Raw genomic sequence first — 25908 nt, forward strand, 5'->3', positions numbered from 1 at the left:
TTGGGGATGGAGGGGAAAGAGTAAATACACTTTAAACAGTTTGGAAAATAAGTAGGAAAGCTGACATTCTGGAGAAGCTGCATTACGCTTCTTACAGGTGGCTCTAGCATTCCCTTCACATGCTGACCACCCAATCTTTCACTAGTACTTAAACCTACAGAAATCCAGCACTCAAAAAAATTCAGATGGTTAAGGTTGATCAGCAATTTAAAACTAAAACCTCAAAAGGGCAAAAGAAACACAAGTCTCTCTAAACCAGGAAGATAAAATATATCTTAAAGCATCATAAGGACTTTTAGCTTCATCTGTGTTATGCAGTTATACTACATAATCATAGAAAAAACACACATACCTGCTCTCTTATTTCTTTTAATTTTTCCACTCTCTTGAGCTTTGTCATATATTCTTGGACTTCTTTCAGTCCCATATCTGTGCAGAGACGAACTAAAAATCGCAGACCTAATTGGAACACAAAACTTTATTAGAAAAAGGCTTACAAGTTAGTCAAACTATCAGTGCACCCTAACAGAACTGGACATACAGAATGGCTGTACAGAACATTACAAATAACTGTGAATATAGGATGACTCTAGTCCAATATTACTATTCAAGTTGTGATATATGCAAAGAATTCAACATTTTTTGTGATGCAGCTTCTACATTCGCAAACAGTACATCTATATACGTGGAAGACATGAGAAACAGTAATTCATCTGGCTCAGAACTCTTGATGTTTGCAAAACATTTTGGAAATTGGAAAGCATAATAACAGCACTGAGTTATTACAGAGGAGCCACTATCAATAGCATTTTGTTCAAAAAAAAATTTACAAATGCCAAGTGAATCAGAACATGTTCTGCTTTTTTCTTTTGCTGTAGGTGATTTTTCAAGATTAGTATCAACTTAATAGAATTAAAAAATACAGACATGAAGGTCAAAGACAGCTCTATGATGACACCAAAAGAACCCCTAAAAAACATCCTGTGAGACATTATACCAAACCGGGAAAAACATTGTTGCTATTCCTACGTGTTTGTCATGAAAAGAACTGCCTCTGAAGCAGACACAAGCATGACATGATTTATTTCCCTCCTGACTGCTTCCACAAATATATTCACTTTTCTTTTTTGCTAAGTTAATTTTCTGCTGGTTTAGTGAGCTGAACTGGTCCACTGAGGGACCAAATAAACACCAGGACCAGCATAAGGAAGGGGACATGGTCAAGGAGGGAAGAGTGAGGCACCGTTCTTTTAGCAGCAAACTTTTAGATCTGTTTAATTTTCTTGTCTAACTGCTGCTTCAGTATTGTAATTTGTAGAAACAATGTTCAGAAAAATACTGCCATTTCTAAAAGGTTTGCTAAATACTCTACCCCTCTGAGATATAAATGGCCAATATGAACATGACATTTTGCTCCTAAGTCTAAGGAGKCATAGTACTTAATCTCTCTAGGACAACAGAACTGTATGATTCCTCTTTAAAAAAGAGTAAGTTTGTTAAAACAGAATGATACTATTTTATTTTAAAATACAGTAAATGTTTTTCCCACATAATGCTTAAAAGTGTAACCCTGGTGGTGACAACTTTGTATTTTGGAAGTAGCAAGGTACTGTATTAGGCAGTGTGGGATGTAAGAGGATGTTCTGACAACCAATGACAAACCTTATTTTCTACATGGCTCTTTCATTTAGACTAAAGGAGTGGCTGCTTTTGCCAAATGTCTTTTACTCTTCAAAGTGATGTTTCCTGAAGTTTAGTCTGAAATTCTCTAAGGCTATTCTGGAGACTGGTTGACTTACTAAATTTAAAAACCCAACAACAAAAACTCACCCTCTACACTCTTTAGGAAGGCTTGGCTTTGATAAAACTTAATAAGATTTTCTAACATCTGGAAACATAGCAGGAGTTTCAACTAGTAGGGACTAGAAGTAAAAAAAAAATATATATATATATATATATATATCTTATCCTGAGAAAGATTAAATAACATAGTTATAAAATTTAGAAAATATGCAAGAGAAGGAGATCAACCAATCAGCCACAATTAATATTTATTTTCATCTTTCTTCTTCAGCACTACCCTAATATTACTTAAATCATGCTTCAATGTTGTCACAAAAAACATGTGGCATTAGTGTGAATAAAGTTAGTTCATGAAAATATTTTTATTTGAAAAATACTTACCTCATATGGATTACTAACACATATATTCAATATAACAAAGTTCCCTTTGAGAGGTGTACCACTCAGTGAAACAACTTACATTCCATGAAACAACTTACATTCAACATTCTCTGGAAATTTTCTGTGAATGACTTTGTATTTGTCTAGAGCTTTCTGGTAGTTACCTGCAAACAAAACAAACATCTATTCACATATCCAAAAATAAGAAAATATCAGATGAGGAATTGATACATCTTGACATTGCTACAGATTTTCAAGAACCTGATTTAATATTCTAAGATCAAATTTGATGAAATGAAATTTAACATTCTTTAATTAGTACCTGATGGTAAAACTTAAGAGCATGTGAAAACAATCCGAATTATTCTGCGAAAACCAGAATTAATGGAGACTAGTTTCCTACTGATTTTTGTCCTTTGTCCACCTACCTCTAGGACCTCATGCCTCAATAACCCCAACTGCACCTTACCATGCTGTGACACATCTAACAGACAATATTTATCACAAATATTGTGGCTTATCTGAGGCTGCAAATATATGGATTAGTCAAATAGAACTGTCTAACAGCTGAGCTCTGCCTGCCCTTCCTTCAATCAGAGCACGAGTTTGTGTCTCTCTCCTTTGCCCAAACTCCAGTTTTCACAGAACTGGTAGCAAAGCAATTCTCTTTGAGACTTGCTATGGAAAGGACTGACAGACATTGTGAATATAAAAACTCATTTCCATAGAATATCAGACAAAAATGTTAGTTGAGATACCACCATTTTTATTTTCTTAATGCTAGGCAGAGACCGAACTGACCTGGTATGTGTTAACATGATAAGCTGGGAATTTTGCCAATGAATCATAAGCGATTTAAACAGCAGGCAAAACCATTGTGTTTCTTTGCTGGGAAAGCAGTTAATCTGCCTGTTTTCAGGTAATGTTGCCTGCTCTTAATTCACTGCTCTCAGTGAATTTCCCAGCTCCTGTTCCTTTTTTTACTGTTGAATTAAACTGAGCAGAGTGAGAAAATGCACTCATACATTATTGAAATCTCTTCTGCAAAATTCTAAAGGAGGAAAAAAGGAGAGTGACAACAATGGGACAGCAAGAAAGAAGAGTATAATTTACAGCATCAAGTGTCTTGGATGTGGTGTAGGTGATGAAAAAAAGAGAAAAATCATGTTTTTTTCCATTTTGCTTATAAACACAAGAATATTGATGTATTACATTCACAGTATGAAAATTCAGCTCATTAAGACTGCCTCAGAGGTATTTTGTGTAATGCAAATATTATTTTATTATCTAAAGATTGTATCCACTGTTGCAAATGAATAATGGGAACTAAGCAACTGCAAATTCTAATGATTTATGTTAGATCAGATGGTACTATAATATACATTTAAAAACTTCTGGCAGATCATTTATGCTATAACAACTTGTTTTAATTCCCAAGGAGTGTTCTGTGCATAAATCAGTACATGTATACTTCTTAGACTTAAAGAAAAGTCATACTTTATTACATATAAATACATAGAAAATTTATATCAAAATAACATGTAACTCAACTTTCCAACACATTTTAGGATCAATATAACACATGCAGAAAAGATCAAAAGAAAAAAAGAAATCAAAACATCTAACATTTGAAAACAAAACAAACCTCTAACTAATTAAAAAAAAAAAAAACTGCTACAGAACTTACCACTTCTTCTATAGCAACTGGCAATCATCAGCTGCCACTTCACTTGTGTTGGTCTGTATATAAATAAATAATAATAAAAAAATTATGCATGCTGCCAAACAATGAATAAGCAAAATATTCTGCATAGCATTTGTAAAAACCTACTATTAAACTAGTCTTAAAAATTTTCACCTAATATATTCGCCTCCTAGGAAGGACTTAGCCTGGTCAGTTCACGCACACTTGACTCCTGCCTTGCACACCTGTGTTCAGGCCTCTATCTCATCTGTTTGTAGTCCGGTGTTACAATCCTTCTCCTACTCATGACCTATGCACCTGACACAATTAGTTGACCTGACACGTGATCCACTGATCTTTAGCCAAGGTACCGAATCATGAAGGCAGGGGAAAAGAATAAAACGCTAAGTCGCATTCTGAGGAAACCCCGCCGGCAGGGTCTCAAGCATGCCAAAGGGATGCCTGCCGGAAGGCGCACTCCCACCTACAGCTCCGAACTCTGCCTCCTGCTTTGCGGCATCGCCTAGATGCCTTGGCTGCTTCCTTGCCTTCTCTCCCTAGCATGTAATGGCAACAGGTATGGTCAGAGAAAATATTGGAGAGGTTTGCGCATGTACAACAAAACTGTTGGATTCTTTCCTCATTCTTATCAAGATAACGTGAGAATTGGGAAATTTTCATGTCAACTGCATAACGATGCTCTATAAGCCAAAGCACTTTTCATATGTGGTTTATAGTTTGACAGTAGTAGTATGCCCAAAAGGCACTGTACACTAACACTTGCAAAACAGTTTCTTTTATTTATTCTCTTTAATTTTCCCTCTAGTCACTGCACAGGCCATTTTTATCTCTAAATAATGTTTGTTTGCACAGTAGCAGCTGCCAAACAAACTTATGGAAGACAGCTGCTTCACATTTTTCAGTTTCAGCTGAATATGTCCCCTGCTAAAGGTAGCCAAGCAAACATTAACACCACTCTTCATTAAAGTTTATTAGGTAGTTCAGTATGAAAATCCTAGAGAGAATAAAATGTCAGCAGTCAGTATTAGATTCACGGCTCCTATTATTAATGTTTGATTCACGTATGCTGCTAAAATGTAGAATAATGAAAAACTTCCTCAATTCATTGTCTAATATATTATCTTAAAATGCAAACTAAAATATGATTATTGTAATTAAAACACTGAATATAGTAAACAATATTAAACTGACCAAAATGGTGGTCAAGACTAAAATAAAGTCAATCTTTTAAAATGTAACTTTATTTACAATCAGTAACGATATTAATTCAGAAGTTTATATTCATATTTAGCAATTTGCAAATCTAGACTCAGTTTTTAATATCAAATAACCCCCCAAATATCTACATTCTATAATCTACTATTAATAATATCATTGCACAGAGAGTAATTTTTCTGTATTATAGACAGACTATAATTATAGATGATAACAATGAAGAATTTCATATGCCAGTAATTAATAAATACTTTGCAATCCACATATTTCATGTTTCATGTAGGGACTGGCTGCAACATGAAGCCTAAAATATTTAGGCCTTTGCCAAAACAAGATTATGAAATAATTCTTTTTAGTTTCAGCTGTTTTCTTCCCAAAGTTTCTAAAAAGGCTGTGAGTGCCAGCATGTGTGATCCAATAGCTTGACTACAATAGAGGTTAAGGTGGGTACTACCGTGCTGAGAAGAAAAGAATACTATCCAACCTTTAAGTAAGGGTAGTACCAAAAAGAAAATTAAAAAAAAAAGAAGAGAGAGAGAGAGGGAGGGAGGAAGGGAAGAAGGGAGAGGGAGAAGAATATATGAAAAAATTGCTAGGCACTTCTTGACAGTAAATGACTACTTGGTGAGAAACAGCTGAAGGCCTACAATCAAGCTTTGTTGCCAACAAACTCTCAACAACAAGGTATCACATTTTGATTAATCTTTTTTCTTCTTTTCTAGGGTTTGTTGTGTTTGAAACTATAAAATATTGAAACATCTGTTATTGTTTATGCTACCAGTCTTTCCTTTGCATTGTACAGACTTTATGTGTAGGACCAATGGGTTGCAGAATTGAAGACCAATGGATAATGAAGTATTTTTATAGGTACTATATCTATAATTTCAATTTTTTACATCCATCCCTAATTGTAACAAAGTTAATCGCAAATTTTATTACTGTAAATGAAAAACTAACTTTGCAATATGGTCATATTAATCACACCCTGCACAGATGATTTTGAAGGCCTTTTCATGAGGAAAGAAGAAGCCTAAGTACCCAGCAGAAAGCAACCTGCCTTTCCACCTTAGGACCTGCATACGGTCAGCTGTTGTAACACAGCTGTGGTGCAAGGCCGTACTCAGGCACGGTGCAGCTTTCCCCACTTGTCTGTGACTCACAGATTGAATGCTGGTATCAGGAATAGGATCTTCATCTCACTTGTTTATTTAAGGAGTTAATCTAATATCTTATTTAAGGGTAACGCATTTTTGTTACTGGTACACTAGAAGGCTGGTGTCATGTTATGGCTTTTGTGTACTTTTTTTTTTTTTTAATAGGTTTCTGGGAGTTTGTGCTATTATTATTGTTGTCACTCAAAAAAATAAGATAGCATATTGCAGGCAGTAACCACCAATTCCAGCCAGGCTCTGAATTTCTAGTGTACCATAAAGAGTTCAAGATGCAAGTGCAGTGACCCAGGTAATAACAGGCACGAGCTCAGTTAACTCTATGTTAAAAGTCTGGTAACTTATGTTTACACTTTCCTAATTCTTAAATCTGTGAACTTTCCTCCTGTATTTTTGCCTTTAATCTACATCTCTCTTTCTTTACAATTACACCACTGTGAGTGGAATCTCTGTTTTTCTATTTATTTTTAACTTTTAATCCTTATGTAAAACTAGGATTTTCTCTTCTATAATATTCAACATCTATTCTAACTCAAGCCGCATAAAAAAACAGAGTTCTTATTTCTTACTGAGCTTCTAACAACCTATTTGCAGTATAGTCTTGAACACATTGTCAAAATTTTGTCCAAACCCTGTCTCATGTTCATGTATGTCATTCAGATTCACACCAACAGAAGAAAAAGGTCAAAGCTCAGATCATCATAAGACAGGCAGTAATTGAATTTTGCACAGCCTGATTTTTGATTGGTTTCCCAAAGCACAAGATAAGAGAAATTCACACTTGGTGTGAATTTTAGTTGCATGAATCTTAGCTGGTCTATTAACACCTCACAAACACATGGAGAAATCTTTGTTTCCACATAAAAGACTCCCTGCATATCATTTTAGAATTCCATTTGACCAGATTTTTGTTTGTTAACCTGGTAAGATCTCTTTCTGATCTAAAATAAAATATATACTCTATACACTCACTTTATTAAGTACATAATATTTTACTGAAGGACAATTCCAGGAATTAAGTTTATCTTGCTATATTCCAAATATTCATGTGGGGGTCAGTTTGATTTGTCAATATGTTTTCACTGTCCATTGGTAATTACGTACTGCACATTTTTGGCTCAACTCTATATATAATCTGTATCATCATTCTTTTTTTTACAGGAGTAGAAATTATGCGAAAGGAGAAAATGCAGCATGAACTGCTAAAAGATGCTTTTATCTAAACCATCAATCATCACCAAATAATAGTAATAGATTAAATAACAGAAAGGAAATATTTTACACAAAACCAGAGAGAAGGTGGTCTTGCTGACTTAGGAAAGCTGTTTCCCACATCATAGCTGTGTTTAATGGAAGAGGATAAAGAAAAGAGGTTCTAATATCTAATACTGTCACGAGCCCAATGGAGGATCTTACTTAACATTGAAATAGCCCACTAAGAACAAAAACACCCTCTAAACAAACAGAAAGTTGAGAAAATTAAATAATATCCCAAAATACACTTAACTCTGACATTTGCTTATAGTGTTAATGTTCTCTAACTGATTTATCTCTAGCTATAATTATAGATGTCTAATCACAAAATATTTGACTGTGCATAAAATAATAATTACTTACAGGATAAGTGCTGCTCTTTCAAAATACTCAATGGCTTTTTCACAAAACTGGGTATCAATGTAGTAGGCTCCAAGCCATTCAATGACCTCAATGTTCGAAGGGAAATGCCGATATGACTGACAAAATAGGAAAGGTGAAAGAAACACAATTTTAGTGATAAACAACATCTGTATGTGACTTCTGGAATATCTTACTCACTTAAGTAAGTCTTTAATTCTCCAGATGCCAAAAATATGTAATATATGAATGAAAGCAGTGTACTATACTAACTAATCCCCAAAAAACAGCATGCCAATTTTTCTAATTACAGAACGCTTTTTAGAAGAGTTACCTGAGATGAATCTGTCACATTTTCCATCCACCCTTATTTGAAATATTAAGTATCATTTACAGCAGCAAAACTTACTTAGATCATGTCTATATGTAAATAAGTTGCCTAAAATGTTAAACAATGTTTTAATATGAGAAATTTCATATTTCAAATAGGGACAACTCACCTGAAAGCATTCTTTTCTATGAAATACATATGTACATAACATTTTTGCCTTCACAGAAATTCTCATTGAAGTAGGCACCAAAATCACCAAGCGCCATCAAGCACAACTCTGCTATTATCCAGAATTGTGGCACAGATTTGGTAATGCTCCGACTTTACATGGACAAAAAAGACCTCTCAGATTGCAAAGCAACTTCCTGTCTTATTCCTGTTTCTAAAATAGGGGTATCTCTACAAACCACAATCAGTATCACAGATAGTCTGAAAGGACAGTGGATGCCTATGTTTACGCAATTGAGTTTGTCCAAACTGTAATATTCTTCTGCAGCTGTAAGACAAAATAAGTAATACATTCTTTAGGCTTCTTGGTGTACCTGCATGAATCCACCTGAAGCTTTTGGTTTCCATTTACAAAAATGCACTCTATAATTGTGAATTTTTATTTAATCATACAGTCCTTTCCATCAAAAATCAAATTTGCTCTTTGCAGGAGTGTTCAAAACAAATAGAAGGTGCATAATTTTTCATAATTCTTTCTAATACCCCTGCTTTTAATCATTCAATCCCTAACACTACAAGCATACAGAATACACAAAGCAATTTATAAACTGCTGGAGTATCCAAGAGATCTGCATGAGACACAGATAAGACACAAAAGCTACAGAAGGCCTTTGCCCTTCTGGAACAGCAGCTGGAAGCTAGGTATGATATCCTCGGGTGATGAAAATAGCACTAGCTGCCTAAAAAAGGCCACTTCCAAAAAACCAAAACAAAATAAACAAACAAGCAATCAACCAAAAAAAAAAAAAAACCAAAATCCCCACTAGTTTGATTCTGATTCAGGAGAATACCTGAAAATGGGCCTAAATCTAAGCATATGCGTAAATTACATTGATTTCAATTGGACATGATCTAATGCTTCTTTTTCTGAATCAAGTAAATAATTCTTAACATTTATCTGTGTGGTATACACTAGCTACTACTAAAATAAAGCCAAAAGCAGGGAAGAACATAGCATGTTTACCAACTTCACCCAAACTATACCAGGAAAAAAAACTCCCAAACTCACGTATTTTGTCTATTCCAATGACAAATTCTTTGAGTCTTTAACACAAAAGAAGGAGATTTAAATATCCAACATACTTGAAAGTATTCAGGTTTTGGGTAGGAGGACAGCAAATTAATAGCGCACGTGTCAAAGAAGGCAGAAATCTATGCTTTACCAGCTCGAGAGATCCCTAKGATCTCCCAACTGCCACATGAAGAGGAAAGAACCCAGATTCCCTCCTTCTCCCTCTGTCCAAAAAAATCCCCCAAGCCCCAAGCCAGATCATTGCACAGAAATGATCCACAACACAGCCAAGCAAATGGCTGAGTCATTTAACAGACAGAGCCTCCAATGGAGATACATGGAAACAGAGAAGACTAGGTGAGAAATTTTTAAACCAACTCTGAAAGATCCACAGTGTATAACTGTACCATTAATATATACACATATATACATATATAGCCATTAAACACAGATGTACCTTCCAAATAATGCAGTCAAGTTACACACCTTTAAAATCACATTTATCACATCCATTTTTGACTTCACATTTCAGAGTAAATTCTAAATTAAAATTTTAGGGGTCAAGGTAAATAAAAAAATCCCTAAATCTCATTCTTCTTTCTTTCTGATGACATTTTAAATAATTCAAATGAATCAATCATTAATTTGATGTATGAACCTACGACGACTTAGAAAGCACAACGGAAAAGTAATAACAAATAAGTACCTCATAGTAATAATGAAAAGCTTGGGATTTATCACCTTCATTATCATATAATTTCCCTAGTTTTGAAAGTACACATGGGTCAGTTGGCACTACACTGATCAACTGCATGAGCCACTCTATGGCTTGATTGGGATCTTCCATTACTTCATATCTGAGGTTTCTTCAGTTAAGGACAATTCCAGTGCTGATGATATTTGGTTTACTGAGAATTCCCACCACTTTACATAATGTAATCCATACGCTGGACAGACATGCCAGTCACTCCAGCGTGGACATTTGTTTGGAATTTTTACACATTGGCTTCCTAGCAGAAAGAGCTTTGGTTGAACTGAAGAAAGAGAAACAATTCAGAGTCTTCGGCGGCTCTTTCACCTTAAAAACACTGTGGGTTTAGCTCTCTCTTGCTAATTTTACTCCGACTTCTTCACTTGTAACAATGAAGTGTGAGAATTAGGCATTTATTTCTAGCCTTCACAAGTGGGTAAGTTTTTCTGAATGTATCACTTTGGTACAAAGTGATTAGGTAGGACTGCTGTCCTCAGGAACACACTTCTGCCTGCAGGTAGATTCTGTGCTGCAGGTCAGCATGGCAAGAGCATGAGCTGGAGCTGCTTCCCAAGCTGCTCTCCCAGTTTCTGCTGCACCCCACCCTTTGTGGAAAAGCTTGTGAGCATTCGTGGCAAGCAGTTTTACATAGCAGTGGGGCAGAGCAGCTCTCCCCCAGATGGAACTGGGAACTGTAGGGCCATATAAGCTGTTGTACTGGGGCTATGCAGGGAACTGAGACCACAGGCATTCTGAATTTTTGAAGTTTGCTTATTTTACTGACTACAATATATTTTAATTATCTTCAATACACTTAAAGTATAGCATAGGAATCAGAACCTACTCTTCCTTGTGGAAGATTTTATTCTGGTTTGCACATCCCCAGAAGCATTGCCAAGGAAATTCATACTGCAGAAACTTTATTGCTGGTGCTATGCAAAGCCAGTGGCCCCCACACACCCTTGGCTTTCCAATCTGTTCTGAAAGACAATTATTTTCTTACACAAACTAACCAGACAAGAGCTTTCAGAACAGAACTTCACTTTCATCAATGATATTATTTTTTCTTAAAGGTTTTACTCAATTGCGTTTACATCTGTCACATTATTTGCATAATAAAATCAGCAGCATTTTAAATATTCCAGGTAACACTTTGATTCTGGGTGTAACTGTTTAACTGTTCCCTGACACATTGATTAATGCAATAGAGAAGAGTCTTAATGTATTACTTAACATATTTTAAGACTGTTCAGTCTTAACATATTTCTCTGCTGGCTTCAGTGGAAATGTCGAAGAAGGCTGTAAGTTCTGTTCGTATCTTTTTTAAACATCAGAGAATCATATACAATGGACACATGTAAATTTCTTAATCTTTGTGTCATGATTAAAACACATGTAAGATTAAAGGAGATGAGTTTACTAAAGTCGCCATCTCTCATCACAACTCAGTAAAAGATACATGTTTGCTATTTGGTGAAGAACTTGGGCATTGTTTCGCAGAATTGCATGAAGTTTCAGAAAACAATCCAAAGCTTCATCTATTCTGTTTAACTTCTTGTAGGATAAACCTAAAAAGTAAAGGTTACAACATTAATACAACAACAAAAAGATGACTTCAGCACATTCACTGACAGCACAACCGAGAAAAATGAAGTAGGAACACAGTATTCAGAAGGATGTTATCAGACTGTACTTTTGTCTGAATATTTACATTACATATAAGAAGCAATTCCTGGAAAAAATATATATATTTTTTGTTTTAGTTTGTTTAATCTCTTTGTGGTAGCAGTTTTTAGAAAATCAGTGACATTCTTTTGCTTATATGGATTTTTTCAGAAAAACAAATATACACACACACATTTCAAATACAGTAAGTCATGACTAAATTCACAAAAATTTGCTGTGAGATTGAGTTCCAGTATAACTGCCTTGACATTGATGGAATCTATATTTGAGAGCCATCCTTACAGTCCTTTCCTTACAATCCTTTGCAGTTAGTACAACATATCAAACCGATACAGGCAATGAACATGAACCTAATCAAAGACCAAGGTCATACATCATCCCACTTTTTGAACAAGAAGAATGAGGGAATGGGATGCCTGTCAGGAGTGGAAAGACTCTGTTTAATACTAAAAAAAAATGTGCATTTTTACTAGATAGTAACACTTGCAGCAATTTTTATCTTCAAAGTAATTCACCAACATCAACTAATAATGGCAGATGATTAACAGTGGTATAGTATTTTTATGGAAGAGATAGGAAGCACATATTAGGACTTTGCTGTAACATAAACTACTGAATAAGCTAATAATCATTAGTACACATTTCTACACAAGAACACTTTGAAAATCAGATTCTCAGAAACACTAGTATTACCTTTGCACAAAAGCTAAATCTCAAAATCACCTTTGGCTTACCAAGGTTGTAAAGTGCTTCAGTGCATGAGGAATCATTCCTGAGAGCTTCTTTATAAAACTCAGCTGCTTTTTCATAGTCTCCACTTGCAAAAATAGTATTTCCTTTATTAGTCAGAGCTGCTGGATTGTATCTATCAGAATTTACAGCTAAATCTGCATAGTCAGTTGCTTGTGCCAATTCATTCTCCTATGTGAACAAAACAAACATTGTATTAGTAATTTGTCAGTCTATTTTATTGATGCTAACTGTGGCTTCTTATTGTTACTACAGTGGAATTTCAAAAAATTAAAGATAAAAAAATATATATTTTTCAGCCCTCAAATATTGCTTATGTGTTTGCATAAAGCTTATCATCTCTTTCAAGTTACAGAGAACTTAACACTTGACACCTGTTTTGCTACTCTGTCTCATTCAGTCTTGAGGTTTCCTTTGTTGCAACAAAGAAAACTTTCTTTAAAAACACGAACAAATTCAAATAACCTACACACTTACACCCCCCACCCCCCACCCCTTTCCAACCTGCAACCTTCATATGTTCCTGCGGCTCAGCCAAGGTCTTCGGGATCTGAATTTTAAATGTTGGTGCTGAGCTTCTGCATAAATCACACTGTGGGCATCCTGCTCTGGCCTGGGCCTCAACGTCACTCTTCTTCCCGGCAGCAGTAAGCAAGAGACATGCCCAAAACTTCAACTACAGCCAGGAAAGGCTGTCCCAGAACTGCTTCTCTAACATGTGCCTTTCTTTTTGTTTACATAGATTATCTGACAAACACAAAAATTGCTACATAGACACAAAGACTGCTACATAAGCTTTGGTTCTTAACTCATTTCATTACAGCAAGCACTTACCAAATAATAAAGGAATGAAAGGTTTGTGGCAGCTGCACTCTTTACTCTGCTATCCTTTTTTTCAAATGTTTTTAAAGTCTCCACAGCCTAGAAGCAATTCACAGGCAACTTACTTCCACTGTATCAAACTCGTACCAAAATTCTTTCAGAAAACATGCACATTGATAAACTGCACAGAAAAAAACAGCTAAAATTATTACTAGATTCCCTCATATAATCATGTACATGATCATTACTAGGGCTTGTCCAACTTCTGTGTGTGCATGTGCGCACACATACACACAAATATATACACATACTTACACACATAAAAAATTATTTATATATTTAACTTGGTCACAACATTTCAATAGAATTTGCAATTTAATATTTGGATTAGATATAACTACATATCTGACAATTCTATTAATAGAAAACACAAGTTTATATTATTTGCTTTTAATCTTGTCAACTAATTAAAATCCTCACACTTATATTTTCCAGTTTTCTTACTAAGCACATGCAAAAGGATTAAAAAACTTTCATTAAAAAGCTAAAAAATTACATGCTATATAAAAATATCTAAGACAGTGTAGGACTGGATTTCAATCTGCAGTTGTTTTTGTGTAATGTGAAGAAGAAAACAGTCTAAGCTTATGAAGTACTCAAAYGTGTAAAGACTGAGGACAGAAGATATATCTTCTACATTAAAACTAAATTTCATAAACTTCAAAACAAAGAAGTTGATGGGCAAAAAGTAAACAAAATTATAGTTAATAAACTACCAAAGAAACTTCAAAAACAAAGGGCAGGTTTTTTTCCCCTTGACTATGTGATAACATTTGTAAGTGCAGACTAAATTCATTAAGAAAATATGACTTCTTTATACTAAATAATTATATTAGTTATGTAAAGTGTTAGAATATAACAGTGGGCCCAATTCTTTTCTCTGTTACAACACAGATGTAGCAACCTCAATTTAGCCATCATCATCAGCAATTCAAGTCTCCTTCTTCCTTTACATGAAAGCTGCACTCAGCTGTTTATAATCAAAGTAAAAGCATGATACTGTATATGGAATGCCAAAACAGACAAAAAGAAAGCAAGTTTTAATTGACTGTCATACATACTGTTTTTACAGCTACTTTACGCAAAATACATGATTGTCCTAACGATGTGTAAGATGACAAATGAAGTACATACAGCTAGATGTAGCTCACTGATTCATTAAAGCACATTCTACTGTAGAAATATAAACTACTAAAGCTCAGAATATTTTCCTAATAATAGAAAGTTCACTAAAGAAATATGGCAATTTCAATCATGAAAAGCATTTCAAAAGTTTGAATCTAGAGTTTGTGGTCTCTGCAATGTGAGGCTTTAGCTATAGCAATTTTAATCTTTGATACATATTTATGACTTTCAGGGAAAAGGGAATGGTCCCAAACATTTGCAGATACACTATTAAATCTGAGGTACTCTACTGTTATCATAAGTTGCTTCTTTGGGTAAAAGCTGTGCATTTGTTACAATGAAATTCTCTTTCAGTGAACATAGCTATATAGTTCAAAGTCACTTTCCAAAAAGCCATTTTCTATTGTAGCTGATTTACTTACCTTTGCTTTCCTGCTGAATGGCACCTTTGACTATAAAGGTTAGATTGGAAGTAATTTCTTCTTCAGTTATTAAAAAAGTTCATATGACCTTGAGCTCTGTTCGCTTACTGCTAAATATGCTGCAGATCTCTTGAACCATTTCAGCTATAATGGGTCTTAGGATGAAAATCCACAGCAATGCTCCTTTTGCTCTTGCAAAGTGGAAATGTTGTTTCTGTATCATCATTTTATATATTTCTAAATAATTTCTCATTTTTTAATCCTGAAAATAATGATTACTTGGATTGAACAATCTAAACACAGATTGTCCAAATTATTCTTTATGGTATGATTTTGTGTTGCTTACAGAAGTTAAGCTTCAAAAGCAGAATGCCTGACCTAAGCAGGGTCTGCCAGAGACATTAAGGAGTTGCATGGCTAACTCATATGATTTTGTTTTAAAGGTAATTTTCAAAGTTTTTCTTCCAGACTAAGAATACATTCAAACTATCTAATACAAAAAGAATTTGTAAGAAATAATAAAATACAATCTAGAAATACTAAGGGAGTTTCAGCCCTGATTTTATTTTAATTTGTTGGGACTGTTTTAAAATAACGTGCATTATGATGAGCACAAAGTTAAACCTATTACAGTTACAGCAAAAATCTATTCTAGTCTTTCTTTTTTCAAACATACTAAAACTTTCAGCCTTGAAATTGAATATTTCAGAAATCTTCCATTCTTGTTCTTCAGCCAAAGGTGTGTTCAACAGGCGGTGAGTTAGCAAGCATATGGACAACAGACAGGATGAATTTAAATGGCAGCTGCAGTTTTATTAGAACAAAAAAGATTCTGTGCAATCATTATTCTGCAGTCCCACTCTACTATCCCAGTATTTAAGTAGTTCCAGTGCAGGCTGAAGGTCTCATATCACATAATCAAAACAAAATGAGCTTCTTCTCCACTTATTCCTAACCTTCAACTCCTTTCCCTCTCCCCGCATTGGAGTACTCCAAAGGAACATCATTAGCAAACTCTGTATCTCATTTATCTCTGAGAATTGATATATATATATATAAATATATATATGTATACACACACACACACACATATATATATACACACACATATATATACACACATATACATATATATGTTTTAACCCACACTGGATACTAACTGGAAATTGCAAAAAATTAAGAATTTTACCATCAAAATAGTAAATTCTTGAGATCCTACTACTGTTTACATACCTGTACCTCTCTCACCCTCCAAAAATGACCAAAAAAAAGCTACTAGACTTGGCAAAATTTTCCGAACTCTTAAACTGCTTCCTGATCTCAGGAGGCTATCAGTCAGACTTGCAGCACAACAAAGGACAGCTTTCTTGCTGTAGCTATAGTGAAGGAGAAGAGCGTAGGGTGGACAGGAAGAGCAAGAGCTGTTCAGGAAACCAGAAGACATAAATATGAGAAGAGAAGGTAAGCTTAAATCAAGCAGATGGTCCTGTGTGCATCCCTCCAAGCTATGGGAAGGTGAAGGACCTTAGAAGTTGACAGAGGAGTTCAGCTTCAGCTGTAATTTTGCTGTATATGATCTCTCATATTTCTTGCCACTCATGCAAACCCAGAAGCTGTTACATTCCTTCTCCTTTATTCACCATCCCTATCATTGAATGCGTTGGAAAGTGCATGTCAGAAGGAAACTGAGCAAATCCTGTCAAATATTTGAGTTGCTTTTCGTTCAGATGAAGCAATTTTCCAACTTCACACATTTCAAACCAAGCCTTTTTTCACAGCCAAAGAAAAGATCACGAGGGGAGTTCATCATGAAATTCATAGGCAGAAGTTAGTTTATACTGGCTACTGGATAGCCAGTTGCAGGAAGGTACCTTACCTACATAAATGTGCACACGTAGTCTCTACTTACATAACCAAAAGTTAATTCACATGCGCATTTAAAAATATAACAAAAAATGAAAAAAAACTACTATAACTGCAGAGTGCAAACTGACAAGAATCAGATATGAAAAGCAGGGAATTTCATTAATGGGCAGACAGATGGCACTGCAAAATAAATTGAAAAAGTCACGATTAAGTAGTCTTCTACTCTTGCTTATTTTTCATTTAGATTCATTCTTCTGTGTTTTATACCTTTCTTTCAACACTTTCTGGTTCTAAATTAACAGCACAGCAGGAAAAAAAAAACCAAAAAACCACAACCCATTAAGCTAGATCCTTTAGAATAAGCTTCTCTCCCAGTCTTGAGTGTTTACGTTTTCAGATTAAGCAGTGCAACTTCTATAGCTGAACAGTGAATGTCAGCATTCAAATTTATCGTTATATCCCTCTTGCAGTATCAGAATTTTCATTTCTCTCAAGTGTAAGTTCTGTATCATTCATATTTATCTGAAGTCTACTTCAAAATAAACTAGTAAACATTGAAGTTCAGATAGACTTTTGTATCAGAAATTAAAATCATTAGCCTGTACCTTTAATCACAAAAAATATTATCTTGATTTGCAAATACTTCACTATAGAAATAATAAATGTGCACTACTGAATGCATAATTAAGTATGAGGGAACTAGAAACTTGAATTTTCTTAAAAGAAAAATATGTTAAAGATTAGGAAATAGAATGAGTCAGAAGGATGGTAGTTGGTAGAACATCATTTTTAACAATACGTAGAAAATAAAACACGTGAGAGGTCTGTACAGAGGAAATTAATGGTCTTCAAGAAGGATTAAACTGGATGTCTTCTAGACTTCACTCCTTATACAGTACATTCTTCCAGGATCTCATGGCAGTTTCAGTTACTTTGAAAGCAAAGACTGTTTGACTCTAAATATTGAATTTCCATGAACTGGTGAAAAAGTGTTCTCAAGTTCAGGACACTAACCTAAGATTTGCTACAGATGCCTATCAAATTTTGTTCAATAAATATACAGTGAAGTGTATTCCTTTATTCATGCTTTTCCTGAAAAGTAGTTATTGTGGTTATTTACAATTGTACTGATGCCCAGTTATCAAGAGACCTGGGTTTTTAAAAATATTGAACTTGTTAAGAGGAAAGAAGGTGTTTGTTCTCTGCAACAGAAATACTGCAAATTAACAAGTCACTTTTACGGGAAGCAATATAGAAGCATATGTGCTAAAAAAGATGACTACATGAATACTAGAAAATGGCAGAGGATTTGAACAGTGATAAAAATACCACTTTATTTAAGAAGTTCTTTTACATTAACCAAATTACTTTGTATTATACATAGCTCCTTTACCCTCTCAATGTAAACGAAACAGTAAAATATTCAGATTTCTAACAAAAGTCCTGTTTTGCTTATTACTTATTGATCAAGAAGACTCTGCCATGCTCATAACATTCGAGAAGACTTCAGCTAAATAACTGACCAGATTTTTTAATGCTATACCTACCTCTTCATATCTACTCTATCAAGCAAAATGCAAGAGATGGAACAAAAGAAGAGATGTTAAAAGGAAAACAAAAGCAATGATTTTCGTGTTCTCTGCAGTTCAGCTTACCAGCAAGACAATAGATGTGTAAACAGGAAGCGTAAGTAGGATGAAAACACTACACTAAGCTTTTAACTGATGTTATGTGGATTAAATTGCTTATAATGTGTAACTAAACTCATAACTTTTCCACAGCTTATTCCATCTTCCTCCCTTGCCACACCAAGGGGTAAGACGATATTGGCCATCAACAGAACAGGAAGGAAAAGGATGCGTCACTATGTCACTACCTCACATTTTCTTCCATCTTCTACTTACTGAACTGATAGTGAAATCTGAGATTTTGAGGCATTTGCACTTTTAAACTCTTTCTGCTTACTAATAATTTTACTCTATTAACATTTAAAATCCTAACTTATTATGTCTTGTTAAGGTAAAGCATTTAAAATACTTTTGCCTTTTATCAGTTGCTTAACACTTCAAACAAAGGAGATTGAGTAGCTCTATCTTCTGAACTTCCGCCAATTAATGAAGTTTGAGCACCAAGYTATACTTTTATTTGGAAGCACTGATACTGTATCTTTTCAATGCCCTTCCTCATTTGCTAATATACACTCAGGTTCAAACTGCTATAATATCTTTTCAGTAATGGTGATTCCTCCTACCTCTCTATGTCCCCCTCTCCCGGGGCAAGTTTTTGTTGTTGTTGTTTTTTTTTTTTTAAACGGGGGGGAGGAGGGAAAGATGCTGAGCTTTCCAAGACGCTGCAAATTTGCCTAATTTAATTCCAGTTTATATTTCAGTGGAAAGACAGGAAGGCTGACTAAAGTTCAAAGTCAGATTGTAACACTTTAAGGTATGCTGCAGCACACAGGGAACACCAGGAGTACCATAACATGAACAACAATGATATATATGAAATACATCTGCATATATTTTAGTAACATATCTGAGAGAAAATAAACACCTCCTGGCTGATTAGCTGTCCTGCCTTCTAGGCTCCACTGACTGTATTGACTAGATCTCCATTAACTGTAAAGTAAGCTTGGACAATCAGTGCAGATAACTAAATTTAGATGTGTTAATCTGAAACTGAACTGCACTCACTATAATTTCTGTGGCAAAAATTTCACTTAGGTAAAATTTACCTCGTTTCAGTGCTTTTAGAAGGTTATTTCAATGACCAGCATCAATACAATTATTATGCTTGCATAAATCATTCTTATCCTTGCTGAAAAATATGCTGCTACTATGTAAGATGTGTTTGTCAATAAAATATTAACAAAAACAGAAATGTGAAATGTTACTATACCTGGTTAAAATCCTTTTGCTTCAAATATGTAGTAGCTTTATTTATTTCCAGGTCATTGGCTAACTCTACATACTGAGAAGCTTTTACTACTTCAACACACCTGCAATAGAAAGAAATCCACAAAGATAAACAAAATGTATCTGTGCAAATGCCATATTGTTATATATTTTTGCTGTCAATTAGTCATCTAAAATGAATTGTTCTTAGCTATTCCTTCTTTTCAAAAGTATATAACACTTTCACTAACTAAAAGTATTTTTTAAATAACCTACCCGAATAATACTGTCTCAACTCTTGTTTGTCAGTCAGCTGCTTATATCTCATGTTATTTTCCTTCACTGAGCAACCTTTGTAATACTGATGTCAGATATAGACCTGAATAGATGCTGGATGAATAATTCAGTGTTTGGCCTTAAATTCTTTGTTCCATTCTGTTTTTATAGTTTTTTTTTTTTTAATTCTCTGTAAGATTTAATACAGCAAAATGGCACAGAGCTCAGGACACACTGCTTGACCTCTGGATATTAACATGTATTTTGAAAATACTTACAGATACGATATATGAATTAGAGATATCATATACAAAGGTGTTTTGTAGTATACACTACAAAATAAAAATGCAGAAATTTTTATTTTGCAATAATAAAGGAATACTCAGGCTTTATATAAAACCTTAGCTTCTACTACTGCAAGGTTTTTTGGGGAAACCCATTAAGATCACTTTTCAAGCCTTTTGCTTTGGACAAGTTTTATTTAGTTGATTCTTCAAGCCCGATCTCCTGCTGTGTATGATACTATGAAGCCCATAAGCTGTCTTATGGAACAGAGCAAGAGATTGCATGGGCCCAGCCCCTGAGCTACATAATAAAGTCATAATAATAAAGTTCTTTCTGCTAGTCCTGCAGGTTTCTCCAGTTATTTTTGGCATATGGTCTTCTGCAAAATGAAGGCAGTACAGAACAGGGCAGATAGTTCAGATGTTCATTTACAGACATCATCTTTCAGGGTTTGATGTGTATTTTAGAACTGCCTCATCACTTGAGAAAGGCCTTTATTTATTGTATGCATATACTGTTCTATCTGGAATTAAACACACTGAAAGAACAACTTTCTGGGATGTTTCTTAAATCCCTCCCATCTTCTTTAAGTGGTGGAACCCCTTTTTCTTTTCTTCTAATAGTTGTCTAATTTGCTAACAGCAGTTTAAAAACCTGACTGCTATTATAATTGGCTTGGCATGTGCATTAACTCTCTATAAAGCATACAGATGCATCTTGATGTTGGAGGAAAAGTTACATTGAAAAAAAATTGTAATTGCTACAAAGATATCCATAATAACAGGAAGGTCCAGAAGCAGTTTTCAACTGTTACTGCTAACATATTTTAACCAGAAAATGCAAAGAGATCTGAATTATCCCTCTATTCCTTACAGAATATGACAGAATAGTCCCAATATGAAATCACATTTCGAGAACTCTCAGTAACAAGTTAAGAAATCCAAAGAATATCTGTCCCTATTTTGTTTCTGTAAAGAAAATTAAATTGATTAAAAGCACATTTAATATTCAGAGGACTCATAACAAAGCATAGTATTTGGAAAGCCAAACTCAACAGGCTAGTTAAACTAGATTTACAACTTCTTTGCAGGGCTTGAATACCTCAGCCCGGAAGAGCTGAGAGTAAATCGGGCTGATATACACAAAACAATTTCACACTTCTTGCCAGAAGCTGTTTAATTATCCAGAAAAGCTATGAAAGAGTGGGTTTTACTTCATGGCAAGTATTTTGTGAATAGCACCAAGGAAGTAGATATGACAGATATATGAAATAAATGAACCTTTTTTGTTTTTCTTGAACAAAAACCAAGACGCAGAGCAAATAAATTTGACTTGCTCAGGCRGGCAAGTTATAAAGCAGCAAGCTAATTTTCACAGGAGATACTGCTTAGGTTCTGACAAGTACTTATGGCAAAAGTAGGGAAATGATAGGGTTATAACTATTATTAAATCATCAGACACCACGTTGTGGGCTCTGGCAGACTAAACATGTCTTCAGTGTGATAGATTATTTCATTTTAGTATAAATATCTTTATTAATAAATTGTAATTATAGGACCTGCAAAACTTGAAAACATTCCTATTCAGCCAAAAAAAAAAAAGTAAAGGAAAGCTCTCTTTCTCCATTAGATTTCCTTCACTTCCATGCTACATTTTTTTTCATATATTAAGAAAATTGAACACTGAACATATTCTGTTAGTAATGTTGTGGCTGCAGATATATATCATTCGTGTACATATTACTTTCCAATAATGTTATTAAAAATACTAAAAACATCAGAAGAAGTCCTTATAATAGAAAAGTAAAAAACAAATAGCTAAGGATACATCTTGGAAGAGTTATAATCATCTTCATGCTGTCCTTATATAAAGTGTCCTTTTTTTTTTWAAAAAAAAAGTATTCTGCTGAAAAAAAACACAGCAGAAAACAAAAGCTAAACTGTAAATTGAAAACTAAAATAAAAAGAAAAATCAAAACAGTAAACTGCATCATCAGCCCATCACTGTATGAACTTGTATAAATGTTTAAGAAACAGTAGATACATTAAGTTTAAAAATGAAACTCAAACTTTTCTAATAATATTTGCCTACCAGTTGCTTTATATAATGATTCTTTGGAGTAATGGGAGTTTCTTAGGACCCCTAAGTCTTCATTACACCATCTTCTAACTTACAATGAAGAGTGGAGAGCTTTGCGTTATGTACAGTGTCTGTCCATTGAGACTTTGAAAAGTTCTTGAATAAATACTTTAAGAAGCTCTCCTTGTGTCAGTACAGAGCCATTCAGAAATGTATGACTAACAGTTGAGTTTCAGCAATGCAATGAAACTCATTTTAAACACACAATATATTCTACTATTTGTTTTGATTTTCCACAGGGCATTCTATGGAGGCAAACTTAAAACAGCTTTGACGCTCTGCTTGTGTAGTTCAAACAAATTGTGTTTTCCAGGCTGCTTATGTTTGTGAATCTGGTCTCATAACCAGCACCAGAGATTGACATACAGTTTAGACAAAAAGAAGCCCCATCTGACTCTTACCAGTCATAGCCCACAGCAAAAGATGTTTCAATTACCGGTGCAATGAGTTTAGCAGCTGTCATGATGTATTCCTCTGCCATGGATTTCCTTAAAACAGAACAAAAAAACCCATGTCACCATTTCAAAAACATATATGTGAAAAATTAACCAAATCTTTTTCTTGCATCCTCCTGCACTCAGGGAACAATCTGAGAATTTGGTTTAACCAGCGCCCTGCTACTGCCCCTGTATCTTGATAATGCTCTCAATGAGGCTCCATTTCTCTTGTTTTCTTTTCACTGCACAGTGTAGTTGCATTTAAAAAAAAAAAAAAAAGAATCCAAAGCTCTAAGTTTTAAGCCGTATAACCCATAGTGCATAGAGCAGATGTTCTATTTATCCTTCTGGATTAAAACCTATTTTATGGTTGCTTGCAACTGCAGGATACTAAACCCAGTGATTCAACTGGTTCTTCCAAGTGCGTTCTTTTCTAAGAATTATGAGAACACTTTCATAACAAGACCTGTGAACACCAGAGAAGATTGGTAATGCTTTCAGGGACTAAAATACATGGCACCACAGTCAAAAAAAGTACAGATTCCAGCATTACCTCTCACGTTCCATTTGTCTTAAACTGTCATTTTTTATGGCTTCAATCAGTAGATTTGCATGTGGATCATCCTGGAGGGGAACAAAACAATTGCAGTTATGCCAGTATACATGTGTTTTAATTATTTCTATAGATAGTATGACTGTAAACACAAATTGATGCAAATTACATAGTCTATAACAGCAGTTATTTACTTCCACATTTCAAAAAGCTTCGATTTAAAGTAGTGCTAATTCTAACTACAAAATCTAAAATTTCATATTACAACTACTTTCATCCAGTTTTTCTGTTCATGCATGTGGAAAAATCTGACATTATGGTTGTTAACTGGTAGTTTATGTGTAGTTAATGACCCGTATATCAGATTGCCAACTAAGATTGAGAAACTTATGAATCACCTGTGAGAGCACTCGTGCTTAAAAATAAGAGTATGCTTACACACTTGCTGAACTGCAGCTGTACTCAGCAGATGAGGACTTTTGCTACCTTGTAATTACAATAACTCATACAATCATCTTGTTGTGGTTTATCCTACATACTGTATCTAAAAGAACTAATACAGGTATGCTGTGTACCCGCCCATTCTTCATTTGCTGGGGATAGATCAAAAATTCGCATAAAATAAAGACCAGAAAGAAGTTTAACAACTTTTAGTTTGACCTTTTTGTAACAGAGAACTTGGAATTTCTGTTAAAACTATAGCATGCATATCCTTGGAAAGAACACCCACCACACTCTAAAGCTTTTTTCCCAATGAATAATCTTACGTAGCCTTTGACGAAGTCGTCAAGTGTTTAATGATCCTTACTGTTACATAAATTACACTACAATGACTGGTTAACTGTATCTAGCTTCTTGGAAGAGCCTTTTATTCCTCCACATCTGCTGCACGCTGAGTCCTAGGGTGATTCAAATTTCCTTTCTCTTTTATTGCTGAATAGATTGATCTCCATTATCTTTCTCAGTCTGATACATTTCCAAACTTTTAGATCATTCTGACTGCTGCCTGCATTCCCTTTCTTTCTCTTCAAGTGCGGGCATCAGAACTGGACAGAGTAATCCAGCAGTATTAACAGAAGTACCAGATCTAAAACCTCTTCATCCCTAACTGATTTTCTTGCCTTTATTCATTCAACTATCACATCAACTTTTTTGGCCTTAGCATCACAGTTGACGTTCTTGTTCAATTGAATATCCACTATAAATTCCTGCATGGTTTTCAGAGTCATTTTTCAAAATAGAAGGTCACATATCTGTGCCGATAATTTGCATTTTTATTTCTAAATGTATGGTATTATTCTTGGCAATATTAAAATGTGTATTAATTCTCTGTGGCCAGCTTATATTAACAATCCAGCTCTCTCTGTGAGAGAAATGACTTTGATACCCACTCTTAACCATTTCATGTCTTCTACTCCTCAATCAAGCTTCAGGATTAATATCAAACCCTTTCAGTTAAAAAAAAGGATTTCTGCCCCAAATCTATTTGCTTCAAAAAGGGTTTCTTCAACCATTGCTGTATAGAAATAAATTTCTAATTTCTTATATGAAATAACTAAGGTAAATAAAGAGAAGTTATAAAAATTCTCATATTTCTCATATATTTAACTTCTCATGTATATTTATATATGATCTCACATGTATTCTCTCCCTTCTTCTGTTTTTATACATTTATATATATATACATATATATATATAAATATATATCTAACACAAATATATATACAAAAATGTTACATATATTAACCTTTATTGACTTATGCTAGGATGCAACAGCTACCCTTAAGCCGTAAATAATTGTTCAAAGACTAACTATATCATTGATCTTTAAGACTGAAAATGGAAGCTTTGCATCACTGGAAAAAAAGACTGCTAAGAGAAAATAAAGGATGTGCTTTGGTTTTCTATAGAAGGCCTTTCTAAGAGGCATTCTAAATCTATGCTTTACTTTTTCCTGTCTTTAACATCATGAGCTGCTGGTTCATCGTACAAAGGAAGTTCAGCTTCCAACAAATTCCAATAAATTAAACTTCTACAAACTTCACTACTTTTTTTTTGTAAAAYATGCTACAGTATTAAAGTGGGGTTTTAGCACTCATTTGAGATAACTTGCGTACTTGCCTGTACACCAATGCATGCAGCATGGGGAACAAACAGGAAGAACTAGAGATCTGTGTGCGGTTGCAGGGCCATGATCTCATTGTCATTACAGAGACATGGTGGGATAGCTCGCATGACTGGAGTGCTGTCATGGATGGCTACGTGCTTTTTAGGAAAGACAGGCCAGGAAAGCGAGGTGGTGGAGTTGCTCTTTATGTGAGAGAGCAACTGGAATGTATTGAGCTGTGCCTAGGGGTGGATGAAGAGCGAGTCGAGAGCTTACG

General features: G+C 34.6%; 1 protein-coding gene across 1 annotated transcript; it reads right to left on the bottom strand.

Annotated features, from left to right (window-relative positions):
* Nucleotides 1-352: 352 nt before the first annotated feature.
* On the bottom strand, nucleotides 353-23595 carry LOC112962852 (intraflagellar transport protein 88 homolog; the record flags this gene model as incomplete). The annotated part of the gene is made up of 11 exons (XM_026059381.1): nucleotides 353-459; nucleotides 2283-2348; nucleotides 3872-3924; nucleotides 7891-8006; nucleotides 10165-10315; nucleotides 11669-11777; nucleotides 12630-12816; nucleotides 13480-13566; nucleotides 19839-19938; nucleotides 22936-23022; nucleotides 23525-23595. Coding segments are annotated over 11 exons (1134 nt in total), but the record flags the coding sequence as incomplete, so codon positions are not given.
* Between the last annotated feature and the right edge of the window lie 2313 nt (nucleotides 23596-25908).

The sequence above is a fragment of the Apteryx rowi genome, unplaced genomic scaffold (genome assembly GCF_003343035.1).
Source record: "Apteryx rowi isolate R43461 unplaced genomic scaffold, aptRow1 scaffold_1564, whole genome shotgun sequence".
NCBI classification, from domain to species: domain Eukaryota; kingdom Metazoa; phylum Chordata; class Aves; order Apterygiformes; family Apterygidae; genus Apteryx; species Apteryx rowi.